At 50.6% G+C, this 13782-nt stretch overlaps 1 protein-coding gene across 2 annotated transcripts in view; it reads left to right on the top strand.

Annotated features, from left to right (window-relative positions):
* Nucleotides 1-4636: 4636 nt before the first annotated feature.
* The window catches only part of tapt1b (transmembrane anterior posterior transformation 1b), a 146902-nt gene continuing 137756 nt past the window's right edge, over nucleotides 4637-13782 (top strand). For both annotated transcript variants that reach the window (XM_038791563.1, XM_038791564.1), the window contains exon 1: nucleotides 4637-4842. In XM_038791563.1, coding sequence (XP_038647491.1) covers nucleotides 4644-4842 — 199 coding nt within the window. In that variant the 5' untranslated portion in view covers nucleotides 4637-4643. The remainder of the gene's footprint in view (nucleotides 4843-13782) is intronic.

Raw genomic sequence — 13782 nt, forward strand, 5'->3', positions numbered from 1 at the left:
TAGATAGAGGATGGTCTATGGGCGGACGCATTGAGTAGAGTCAACACGTCCGCAACATGTGCCAGGCTCAGCCTGATACAATTCAATGTCGTTCATCGGCTCACATGACGGTGGCCCGGATGAGCAGATTCTTTGGGGTGGAAGACAGGTGTTCAAAATGTGCGGGAGGACCAGCGAACCATGTCCACATGTTCTGGACATGTCCGAAGCTCAGGGGATTTTGGCAGGGTTTGCAGATGTCATGTCCACGGTGTTAAAAGCAAGGGTGCCACTGAGTCCAGAGGTGGCGATTTCCGGGGTGTCGGAAGACCCGTGAATCCAGGAGGAGAAAGAGGCAGACGTTCTAGCTTTGCGTCCCTGGTAGCCCAGAGATGGATACTATTAGCTTGGAGGGACTCAAAGCCCCCGAAGTCGGAGACCTGGCTATCGGACATGGCTAGCTTTCACTGTTTGGAGAAAATCAAGTTCGCCTTGAGAGGGTCACTGTTAGGGTTTGCCCGGACGTGGCGGCCATTCGTCGACTTCTTTGCGGAAAATTAATTATCAGCAGAAGAGGGTGAGGGGGGTTAGTTTAGCTTAGAGTAGGGGGTTAATAAAGGTGGGACCTGTGAGGAAGGGAGACGGCTTTTGCACTATGTTTATAGTTTCATATGCATTGTTTATTTTGTTGTTGTTACAATACCAAAAATACCTCAATACAATGTTTACTAAAAAAAAATTTAATGAGCACAGGTATCTCGTAGTACTGTAGGAGCTGCACGATATGTCAGATATAGGGAGGGTCAAGGCCTTAGATAGATTGGGAAAAAAAATGAGAATTTTAAAATAAAGAGCTTGACTGCGAGCCAATGTATGTCATTGAGCACAGGCATGAGGTGAACAAGACTTGATGCGAATTAAGGCATAGCGAGCAGAGTTTTAGATGACCTCAAGTTTCCAGAGAGTAGAATGCGGGAGACTGCACAAGAATGTGATGGAATAGTCACGCTTAAATATAACAAAGGTCTGAATGAAGGTTTCAGCAGCAGATAAGTTGACACAGGGACAATGTCGGGGAATGTTACAAAAGTGGAAACTGGTGGTCTTAGTGATGTGGCACAAGTATGTGGTCGGTAGCTCATCTCAACAAAATATCACTCCCAATGCTGTGAACAAACTGTTTTAATCTCAGGCAATCGCCATGTACAGGGGATGAGGTTATTAGCAAAGCAACAGATATTTGGAACTGGAACCGAAGACAATGGGTGCGGTTTAACAAAAAGGTTTCTAAGTATAATTTGTGGCGAGTTTTCCTGGGAGTTCCCACCGTTATCTGGACCCCTGGGAAGTTTCTCACTGGTTCAGCCCACACTTGAATTTTTTTCATCACTGGGGAGCTGAACTCGGAGATCAGGCCACAGTGAGCTTGTGGGTCCCCACACTCCCTCACACACATGGACATTACCCTACACACTCCCCCAAGTGAGGACACCCTACTCACCAGTACCCTGCTAATAAGGGAGTGCAGCACTTAATTTTAAAAATAAGTCCAATTAAGGGGAAATTTAGCATGGCCAATCCACCTACCCTGCACATGAAAAATGAAATGAAAATCGCTTTATTGTCACGAGTAGTCTTCAATGAAGTTACTGTGAAAAGCCCCTAGTCGCCACATTCCGGCGCCTGTCCGGGGAGGCTAGCCTGCTTGGTCTGCTTTAAAAGCCAGCGATTTAGCTCAGTGAGCTAAACCAGCCTCTTTGGGTTGTGGGGATGAGACCCATGTTGACATGGGAAGAATGTGCAAACTTCACATGGACAGTAACCCGGAGCGGGGATCAAATTCGGGCCCTCGGCGCCGTGAGGCGGCAGTGCTAACCACTGCACCACCGTGCCACTCTGGGAGAGCAGCACTTAAAATGCTCCTGCACCGCCAATCCCATCCGGCTTGCAGCCACACCGAGACCAGCTCCACGATTCGGGGGTGCCGATCTGGGCAGATTGTTGGATGCGGTGGAGGCAAGACAGGATGCCCTGTTCCCCCGAGGGTCTGCCACAGGACAGCCAGTGCCACCTGGAGGAAGTGACAATGGATGTCAGCTCGGGGAAGTGACCAGGAGGACCGACACCCAGTGCCGCAAGTGGATCAACGTCTCCACTGGGCCGCACGAGTGGGTTGGCACTGGACCCATGAATCTCCCCCACTCCCCCGAAAATGCGCCTGGCACCGCCCACCCCCGCCCAGCACTGCTCTATGCCCTGGCCCACCAATATCCAGCAGTCTGCTCATGCTGTCCCACCCCCACACCCCTCACATACTCCCCACCCCTCTCCCTATCCTTCTTGCCTGCATATGCCCCATCTATCCCACCACCCAAATCCTCGATGAATGACGCGTGCTGCTCATGATTCTCCCTCTGTATCCTCACAGAAGTTAGCCCACAACAGACATGAGTGGGCCCAGATGGGTGGCAGGGTGCCAGACATCAGAGTCTTTACCCCCGACGAGAAATATGTCCTGGAGGTCGCAGGGTGGCAGAGGATAGTTCTATCACAGACGTTGAGGTTGGCTTACAGTGCAGAGGTGATTGTCCACCAGTCCCCACCCAGATGAATTGTCATACGAGTTGTTAATGCCATACAGATTGACCCATCCCTCCCACTGACCCCATGTCCATTCTTGCACAGGGTTCTCATCCAAATGTGCCAGCTCCTCTCCCCTTGGCCTGATGGGTGGCCGGGTTCTCAGGTTCTGGACTAGGCACTGCACATGGGCTGCCGCCTCCTCAAGTATCTGTCAACTGCCTCCTCCAGCACCTGGCACAGTATCACCACGAGGGGCCCAGCCCCTGGGTGTTCAGATGTTGGCTGCTGAGTCTGTGGTGTTGTCTCCCACGGTGTTCAGACACAGTGCCCAGGAACCATGGTCTGATTCGGATGCTAGGCAATAAGTCCCATATGCTACATGGCACGCCTATCCATGGGGATCCACGTGGGAGGTGTGAAGTGCTCAGTTAACTACGATTGCCAACTCCAATTAGCAATAGCCTTCAGCCATGAGGCCAGAGGCCTCCGCGGTCATTGTGAGTTATGGGTGGTCAGTGGGGCTGGTGGGCTGGGGTTGCCCCAGGAACGGGAACACACGCAGGCGCTTAGACACCCATATACCACCCCGCCCGTCGTGGGCAGCCACACCCCGCTCTGCAACCCCCCCTGATGGCGGCCCACCCTGACCCAGGCTGCCCACCCCAGGGGTTCCCCACTCCCCCTTCGAGCACCAGGGCAGCAACTGTAGTGCCCCCGGGGTCATTGCCCGGAAGTGAAGATGGCGACTCACCTTCTCAAGTTCCCACAGCAGCCCTTCCACCAGCTTTATGTCTTTAAAAAGGAGTACTAATCGGTGCCTACGTGACCACTTGCTGGGGAGGCCGGTAGATCATGGGGTCCGTTAAATAGGGCACTGCTCCCGTTAATTGTATGGAGATTCGCCTTAAGTGATTATTGGTTTCTTGCCACACTTGGGGCGGGATCCTGATTTTGCTCACGGGGGCAGGCTGGTTAAATTGCAAACAGATCGCCGTTCTCGATTTTGGCCTCTCCTGTGATCTAACGGCCTCGTCACGCTCTCGCTTAAGCGCAACATAGCCATTAAATCGTGCCCTCTGTGTTCATTTTTCACTACACAGTGACATGACTTGGACGTTTTTGTTGTGAAGCAGGCATATTGGAGGATCTCAAGGGACACGCTTCTGGGCCTCTCCAAGGTTGCCATCAACAAACAGGTCTAAGCTGCAAGCAGTCGAGGGCTTCAGACAGCCTGACTGCCTGCCTCTCTCCCTTTGAAAGTTTTAGATTGCTGTTCAATTTTTTCAGTGGGGCCTCTTTCAGAAGGGGCACTTAGCTCCTCTTTAATGAAATTATCCGGTTGGATCAAGAGTTATAAATGTGGGTTGTTGCTTTTTTTGAAACTCAAATAAACGTTATTGAGAATTATTTTCTTCTCTCCCACTCGCCACGCAACTGCTACTTTTAGTCATCAGGAGGTTGTGTAAAGAGATGAATTCAGACAGATGATTATTACTCATGTACTTGTCAGAGGTAGGTTCTTTACTCAGAGTAGTAGGGGCGTGGAATGCCCTGCCTGCAATAGTAGGGCATTTAAATAGTCATTGGATAGACATATGGATGAGAATGGAATAGTGCAGATGGGCTTTAGATTGGTTTCACAGGTCGGCGCACCATCGAAGGCCGAAGGGCCTGTACTGCGCTGTAATGTTCTATGTTCTCAAGTATCGACATGATCACCCCAGACAAGGTGCCTCCTTGTTTGTCCAATCTAAAAGCAATAACTAGAAACTTGTATCACAAATGTCCATTTTAAATTGATAATAGGCTTCTTTTACAATTGCAGAAAATTCCAGCTGGAGTCACGAAATGTGTATTCGCGCGCGCACACACAGTAGTATTAAATTTAAGCGAACTAGAAAAACGTAATTTAAGAAAAAGACCGTAAAATATTATCGGAAGAAAATGGGATTAAATGTCACCAACTATTTGAGTGTCAGTGAGCCACGTCCAACCTGCTGATCTTCGCGTGCCGTTTACTCTGACAGGTGACGGGCCGAATGCCCGCGCATGCGCGCCCGCTCGGGAGCCCAGACGGTCACATGACGGCGGTGTGTTTGTGTTTTATTTCCTCCCACTTTTCCTCCCGTCAGAAGATGGCGGCGGTGCCGGAGAGTGGGGATAACAGAGAGAGTGCGGGACGGAGTTCTGAACGCGGTGTCCACCAGGCAGAAACGCTGGGCTTTTACGAAGCAAAAGAAGAGTCCAACAAACACGCAGGTCAAAAACGGAACCTGTCAGGTGAGTGGGGCCGACCCTTTTTTTTCCCCCCTGGCGGAATGGTTGCGGCTCGCGCGCGCGCCGCGTCTTGTTGGTGTGGGTTGCTCGCCCGAATCGCGGGCCTTGTGTCAGTGGAAGCGCTGCCAGCAGCTGGGAGACGGGCCGGAGCGGGTGGCGCGCAGGCCAAGAGAGTGTGCCGCGGGCGCTCTGCGTCCCTGACACGGTTTCGCTCCTGGGTCTGGCGAAAGCCGTTGGTTTTCCAAGCGCTGGTGTTGGCCCTCGAGCTCGGTCCGTGCGCGGATCACCCGGGCGGCTCGAGTCAGCGCCCAGTGACAGCTGTCAACGTCTGTCTGTCAACTGGGCGCGAGGGCCCACCAATTGGGTGGGTGGGTGGGTGGGGGGGGGGGGGGCTTCCTCTTTGTTCTGTCAGCAGTGACACTCACTCGCTGCACAGTCTAATCCCAGGCGGACTGACCAGAGGCATGTTCGCTGTGTGTGGGGGCCACCTGTTGTTCTGCTCCATGGGATAGAGGGAGAATTACTTGTATTCCGATGACTGATGCAGCCTTACAGGAAATATTCCATCACCTTCAGTCATGAGGACAATGCCTTGCTTAAAATTTATTAATTAAGAAAAACATGGGAGTGTTTATTTCTGCTGGGAACCTGCGCGTGCGTGTGCAGCCGTTCCACTCTGACACGTTAGGTATACTCTTGGTTTTACAGTCAAACTCTAATCTTAAACCACAGTTGTACTGTCGATCTTCATGGGAATCTGCAGCCAGCACCGAAGTGTATTCTTTCCTTTTACTTCTGTAAACAAAAACAAGGTTGGCTCTGTTGATGTAAAGAGCCGTGCACAGAATGCAAATGGATATTCAAATGGTTTGCACAAAGATCTTGTCACTACTTCTCAAAAATTTGAAGGCTTTTCTTTTTTGATCACCAGCATATTCATAATTGACAGATAACTCCTGGCACTTAGATGGACGTTACAAATAAGTTTATGAAGCAGGAGGAAGCTCGTTGGCACTTCCAGCCTGCCTCCCCATTCATTATGATCATGGTTGATCATCAAGTTCAGTATGTTGATCCGGCCTCCTCCCCCCCCCCCCCCCCCAATTCCCTGACCCCTTTAGCCGCAAGAGCTATATCTAATTCCTTCTGGAAATTACACACTTCATCTAAATCACTGAATTGACAATAAGTTTAAAAAAAAATAAACATGGAGGTATTTTTGGTATTGTTACAACAGCAAAATAAATAATGTATATGAAACTATAAACATAGTGCAAAAGCCACCTCCCTTCCTTACAGGCCCCACCTTTATTAACCCCCTACTCTAAGCTAAACTAACTGAATTTTTTTCCCCTCGCCCACCCAAACGTCTCCAGTGCCCTCGTACTCTGAAAACTCCCCTCTCTCAACATATCCCCCAGTCTCTCAATCCATGCTGTCCGCCATACCCTTCTGCTGACGATTAATTTTCCGCGAAGAAGTCAACGAACGGTTGCCATCTCCGGGCGAATCCTAACAGTGACCCTCTCAAAGCGAACTTTATTTTCTCCAAACAGAAAGCTAGCTATGTCCGATAGCCAGGTATCTGACTTTGGGGGCTTTGAGTCCCTCCAAGCAAATAGTATCCGTCTCCGGGCTACCAGGGAAGCAAAGGCTAGAATGTCTGCCTCTTTCTCCTCCTGGATTCCCGGGTCTTCCGACACCCTGAAAATCGCCACCTCTGGACTCAGTGGCACCCTTGTTTTTAACACTGTGGACATGACATCTGCAACCCTGCCAAAATTCCATAAGCTTCGGACATGCCCAGAACATGTGGACATGGTTAGCTGGTCCTCTCGCACATTTTGCACACCTGTCTTCCATCCCAAAGAATCTGCTCATCCGGGCCACCGTCATGTGAGCCCGATGAACGATCTTGAATTCCTGAATTGTATCAGGCTGAGCCTGGCACATGTTGCGGTCGCGTTGACTCTACTCAACGCGTCCTCCCTTAGACCATCCTCTATCTCTCCTCCCAGCTGCTCCTCCTCCTCCTCCTTGCGCTTCAACTCCTCGGTCTGCGTCTCCTCTGACCTCATAAGTTCCTTGTAAATGTCAGAGATGCTCCCTTCTCCTACCCACCCTCTGGAAACTACCCTATCCTGAATCCCCATTAGCGGTAGGAGCAGAAAGGTTGACACCTGTTTACTTAGGAAGTCCCGTACCTGCAGATACCTGAATTTCTTTCCCCTCGCTCACCCAAACGTCTCCAGTGCCCTCGTACTCGGAAAATTCCCCTCTCTCAACATATCCCCCAGTCTCTCAATCCATGCTCTCCGCCATATCCGGAACCCTCCATCCATACTTCTCGGGGCAAACTGGTGATTATTACTGATTAGGGGCCAAGACCGATGCTCCCTCTGCTCCCATATGTCTCCTCCATTGCCCCAGACTCTCGTGGCCGCCACCACCATGGGGCTGGTGGAGTACTGTGCCGGCGGGAACGGCAGAGGCGCAGTTACCAAAGCCCCCAGACAACTGCCCTTGCATGAAGCAGCCTCCATACGCTCCCAAACCGACCCCATCCCCACCACCCACTTCCTGATCATGGCTATATTCGCCGCCCAGTAATAGTTACTAAAATTTGGAAGCGCCAGCCCACCCTCTCCCCGACTCCGCTCAAACATTACCTTCCTTCCTCGTGGGGTCTTGCCCGCCCAAACGAAGCCAGTGATCACTTTGTTTACCTTCTTTAAAAAAGGACCACGGAATAAAGATGGGGAGGCACTGAAATACAAACAGGAATCTTGGGAGGACCGTCACCGTCACCATCTGCACCCTTCCAGCCAGTGACAATGGAAGCGCGTTCCATCTCCGAAAATCGTCCTTCATTTGGTCTGCTGGTCGGGCCAGATTTAGTTTATGCAGCCGGTCCCATTCCCGCACCACTTGAGTGCCTAGGTACCTAAAGCTTCCCCCTACTAATCTAAACAGCATCCCCCCCCCCCCCCCCCCCCCCCACCCCCCACTCCGGACCAGCCGCTTGAGGCTCTGAGCAATTGCCAATGGCTCTATAGCTAGCGCGAACAACAGTGGGGAGAGGGGGCATCCCTGTCTCGTCCCCCAGTGCAGTTTAAAATAGTCCGATGTTGTCCTATTTGTCCGTACACTTGCCACAGGAGCCTGATACAGCAACCTGACCCAGTCAATAAAGCCACGCCCAAATACAAACCGTCCCAGTACCTCCCACAGATAATCCCATTCTACCCGATCAAAAGCCTTTTCTGCATCCATTGCGATCACTACCTCCACCTCCATTCTACCCGATCAAAAGCCTTTTCTGCATCCATTGCGATCACTACCTCCACCTCCCTACCTTCCTGGGGCATCATGATCATGTTTAACAACCTTCTTACATTGGCACCAACTGCCTACCCTTAACAAACCCCGTCTGGTCCTCCCCAGTTACGTCCGGAACTCAATCCCGGAGGACAAAATTTTGGCCAGCAATTTGGCATCCACATTCAACAGGGGTATCGGTATGTAGGACCCACATGGCTTCGGGTTCATGTCATGCTTCAGAAGCAGCGAAACCGTGGCCTGTGACATAGTCGGGGGCGGCACCCCTCGCCTTGCCTCATTGAACATCCTCATCAACACCAGCCCCAATATCCTAGATAACATTTTTTATAAAACTCCACTGGGTACCCATCCGGCCCAGTGCTTTACCCGACTGCATGGCCTTCAGACCCTCCACTAACTCTTCCAACACGATCGGGCCCATCAGCCCTTCTACCAGCTCCCCGTCCACTTTATTCACCCCTGCTGAATCTCCAACCAGGTTCCCATCTCCATCATTTACTTTCCCTATCTCCCTGGCTGCCTCCCTCTTTCTAAGCTGCTGTGCAAGCACTCTGCTGGCCTTCTCTACATGCTCGTAGATCCTCGAGCCCTCGCCTTTCGCAGCTGCTCCACCGCCCTCCCTGTGGTTAACAAGCTGAACTTTGCCTTTAGCCTCCACTGTTCCCTTAAATTCCCGCATCTGGGGTCTCCGCATACCTCATATCGATTTGTCGCATCTCCTTCCCCAGTCGGTCCGTCTCTGCCCTGTCCACTTTCTCCCCATGCATCCGTATCGAGATCAGCTCCCCTCTGACCACCGCCTTCAGTGCTTCCCAGACTACTGCTGCTGACATTTACCTCGTGTCGTTGACCTGCAGGTAGTTCTGAATACATTTCCTCAGCCGCTCGCACACCCCTTCGTCAGCCAAAAGTCCCACACCTAACCTCCAGAACGGGCGCTGGTTACTGTCTTTACTAACCTGCAGGTCAACCCAGTACGGAGCATGGTCTGAGATTGTGATCGGCGAGTACCCCGTGTCCACCTCCCCTGCCAGTAAGGCCCTGCTCAAAATAAAGAAATCAATCCGGGAGTACACTTTATGCATGTGTTAGTAGAAGGAGAACTCCTTCACCCTCGGCTGATCAAACCCCCCCCCCCCCCCATATGCTCCATGAACCCTTTTAGTTCCTTTGCCATTGCTGGCACCCTGCCCGTTTTCGAGCTTGACCGGTCCAAGCCAGGGTCAATAACTGTGTTGAAGTCCCCTCCCATGGCCAACCTGTGTGAGTCCAGGTCTGGTATCTTCCCCAGCATCCTCTTTATAAACTCCACATTAACCCAATTTGGCGCATACACATTTACTAATACCACGTGCAACCCCTCCAGTTTCCCACTGACCATAATGTACAGACCTCCCACATCCGAGACTATTCAACCCGCCTCAAACACCACCCGATTACTGATCAGGATCGCAACCCCTCTAGTCTTTGAGTCTAGTCTCGAGTGAAAGACCTGACTGACCCAGCCTTTCCTCAATCTAATCTGGTCAGTTACTCTAAGGTGCGTCTCCTGCAACATTACCATGTCCGTTTTCAGTCCCCTAAGATTTGCGAACGCATGTGCCTTCTTGACCGGCCCATTTAACCCTTGAACATTCCAAGGCATCAGCCTAGTTGGGGGGCTCATTGCCCCCCCCTTCACCGATCAGCCATCCCCTTTTTTTTTGACCCGCCTCCAGCCCATGCTCCGCTCCTCCACCGGTCCGCCCCCAGGCAGCCTCCCCCCTCCCCAACCCCTCAACCTCCTCTCTCTCTCTGTCCCTCAGCCCAAGTCCCTCGCTCGTCGGCAGAACATTTACCCCCCCCCCCCCCCAATAACAACACTCTGTAACCCAACCCATTTTAATAAACCAAACATATGCACACCCCCCACTGCGCTTCCGAGAGCTAGCCCGCCCAGCTAGCTTGGTGGCCCTTATCAGTGGCACTAGATAGTCTCCCACCTATTGTTCTCTTCCCCCCCCCCCCCCCGCTCATACAAACATACTTCAACATCAAACAATTCTCACACAATTGCCCGACAGAAACACACCAAGATCAAAACAAGCACACCTCCATCCCCCAACAGTGCAAATGAAAACCTTAACTCACTCAGCTCTGCCGCTGGTCCCAAATCAATGCAAAAGGCATTACAAACAGCTTCCACAAAACAAAAAACGAGAAACTTTTTTTAAAAAAGAACAGAAAAACAAAAAAAAATAACCATGAACATTGCAGCAAAATTCAACGGTTCTCAGTCCACCACCAGTCCTTTCCTTTTTGCGAAGTCCAGCGCGTCCTCAGGCGACTCAAAATAAAAGTGCTGTTCCTCGTGCGTGACCCAGAGACGGGCCGGATACAACAGTCCGAACTTCACCTTTTTCTTAAAATAGATCGACCTAATCTGGTTGACGCCTGCTCTTCTCCTGGCCATCTCCACAATCAGGTCTTGGTAAACCCGCAGGATACTGTTGTCCCTACAGCTGCATGTCTGCTTTGCACACTGTAGAATGCGCTTCTTATTCAAGTACCTGTGGAATCTCACCACCATTGCCCTCGGGAGGGGTCTCCCATTTGCGGCTTCCTCGCGAGTGCTCTGTGAGTCCTGTCCACCTCCAAGGGCCGGGAGAATGCCCCAACCCCCAGCAGCTTCTTGAACATGTCTGCGATGTATGCCCCAGCGTCCGCTCCTTCGGACCCTCCGGGAGCCCAACGGTTCTCAAGTTCTGCTGGCGGGACCTATTCTCTAGGTCTGCCACCTTCTCCAGGAGCTTCTTCTGCTGGTCTCTCAGCATCCCCACCTCCAACTCCACCGCAGTTTGAAGTTCCTCCTGCTCAGCCAGCACCTTCCCTACCTTCTGGATCGCTCGATCTTGGGTGTCCAATCTGAGCTCCAGCCACTCAATTGACTCTTTTATCGGGTCCAAGCAGTCCCGTTTCTGCTTAGTAGAGCCTCCCTGAATAACTTGCATCAGCTGCTCCGTTGACTGCTGGGTCGACAAACCAGAGGTCTGGTCCTCCGCCATGCTGTCTCCTGCTGCAGCTTCAGCCCAAGCCTTCTCTTTCTGCCTTTATGAGCACTTATAGTCCTTCTCTCCATGCACTGATGTGGGAATTCAGTACACAATTGCTTCTGTCATCAGTTTTACAATTCAAGTTCGGTAGAAAATTGGGGGAAAAGATCCAAAAGTCCGACCAGAGCGGGAGCCACAAAATGTGCAACCTACTCCTTCATAGCCGCCACCTGAAGTCCGAATTGATAAGTTGACAAAATATCTGAACCTATTTGTATTGAGATAGCCATGTAAACTGCCCCCCTCTCCACTAATTTGGCCATAAAGTGTCCAGCTATTTATACGTTATCCAAACAAGCACTTGGGTCAAGCAGCATCTGTGGAAAGAGAGCAGTTAACATTAATGTTAACTGTTATTCACTCCACAAATGCTGCATGCCTGCTGACTTTTCACAGCATTTTTTATTTTATTTCAGATTTCCAGCATCAGCAGTACTTTTGCTTTTGATTTTTCATTTTTCAAATTTGTGGCTTTCCTTGGTCTAAATATGTATTTGCAGCTTAGTTAATTGGCAATCCTCAACATGAAATTCTTGGGACGAGACTAAGTATCTTTTTCATAAAGTTTTTTTCTTCATTTCTAAAGTGGATCGCTTAGAATTTTTGTATTTTACTGACTCCGTTTTGTCTCCTGAGTGGTCAAGATTTATTTGGTAATCATATTCGTATACCAGCCATTCAGCTTTTTGCCTTCTAATAAGTAATTATTTAGCTTCTCTTATACTTACACAGGAAAAGCTGACAAAAAGTAAATTGGTGGTAAAGACTAGAGTGAAAAAGGCTTTGACTTTTAGTTGAGTATAGTGTGTTGAATAACTTTTCTTCTATCAGATTCATGAATCATCATTACTAAGGTTAAAGATTCTCCAGATAGCTTGCATTTCCTCATGCCAAGCACAAAAAGCCAAGGTTGTCAGTGTACAGAAATGTGAACATAGGCAGGAAGTATTTGGGAGATCGCCTGCAAAATATGAAGAAATAAACCTCGAGGGCATGATTTAACAGAAAAATTTGGTGTCCTTTAGTATGCGTTTGGCTAGGTGTTTCTAGCCAGCTGCAGTGGCGAGATTGTGGACAGTGGTTAACGGCACTTAGTGCCGCAAATGAGCCCCTACGAGCTCCTCCCCATTACTGGCTGTCTCACCACCTGATTCACCAGACTCGTGCCTCAGCAGCTTGCCGTTAACGAGGGGAGCTGCTTTTAAGCGCTTCCTCGGCACTTACTCCCAGTCAACACACAAGCAATGCTGCGTGCAGACTTGCTCCTTGCTTTGGCTATGCCAATATGGCCAGGCTTTTCGACGCTGCCGATGAAAGATGGGGAATGCTGTTCCCCCGAGGAGGTTGGAGGGCCAGCAGCAGGGCCACCAATACTAATACTGCTTGGGAAGCAGTGGGAGCAGCTGCAGTGCGGCAGCACGACGAGGAGGACGCTGTACAATGTAGGAGCTGCAGATAAGTTATCACTTCTGCCAGCAACCCTTCAAATTCCCAATCCCCCCACTCCCCAAGTCACTGGCTGACACCTTGCACTCTCCCCACATCCAGTCTTCATGCTTGTACTTCAGAATACCCTGGCACCCACCAGCACAAACCCTTAACGTCCAGTTGTGCTGCCCATGCATGTCACCTGCTTTTGACCCTCATGATCCATTAAGCACACGGCTCACAAAGCCCTCCCTATGTATCTGCAGGAGAAGATAGCCCATAATAAGTGGAAAGGGCCAAGCTCGGGGGGGGGTGGGGGTGGGGGGAGGGAGTGGGTGGGAGCGGGCGGAGTGCCAAAAATCCGAGTCCTCACCCCCTATGAGGAATGGGCCCTGGAGATCACGGGTTTGACCGAGGAGAGAACAGTCACCAACCGCGAGGTTGGTCTGCACCGCAGAGTTGAGTATCCTCTGCCTTTCACCCAGATGACTTCCCAAGGACACCACCATCAAGGCCTCACAGTTATCACACCCACTTTCCACCAGTGCAGAGATACTGACCTCGGCGAGCGACATTAGTAAACAGGCTTCTGGTGGACACCATGCAGTTACTGATGCATCTCAGGTGGAGGCAGGACATCGAAGGGAGTCAGTAGTTGGAGGTCTGCCGGATCCTAAGACGGAGCTGCGTCCCGGTCAGCTGCAGAGGCTTTGGATAAGGTTATCCCAGAGCTGATGCACATGGTAGGTGTCATATGAGAGTACCTTTTAAAAAATGGATGTTTAAGCAATGTACCTTTAAGAAATTGTGCAGCTCATATTACTGAAATGATGTCAGTGTGTGGGTGGAGCTGGTTTTTTAGTTCAGCCATTTTGCAGTGTTTAGTTTCAGCTTGAGAGAGAGGAGCTGAAAAGTGCCTGGCTGGTTTGCTGTGAGCTGTTTTGAAAGGAGAAAGCTGGGAATGTTTGTATGTTTTGCAAGAAGAAAACACAGAACTAATCTGTTGATGTCTGAAAATCCAAAGACTATAAGTATATTGAATGTAACCTCATGTCTGTTGTTAAAGGTGAAGTCTTTTGCG

The sequence above is a fragment of the Scyliorhinus canicula genome, chromosome 3 (assembly GCF_902713615.1).
Source record: "Scyliorhinus canicula chromosome 3, sScyCan1.1, whole genome shotgun sequence".
Classification (NCBI taxonomy): domain Eukaryota; kingdom Metazoa; phylum Chordata; class Chondrichthyes; order Carcharhiniformes; family Scyliorhinidae; genus Scyliorhinus; species Scyliorhinus canicula.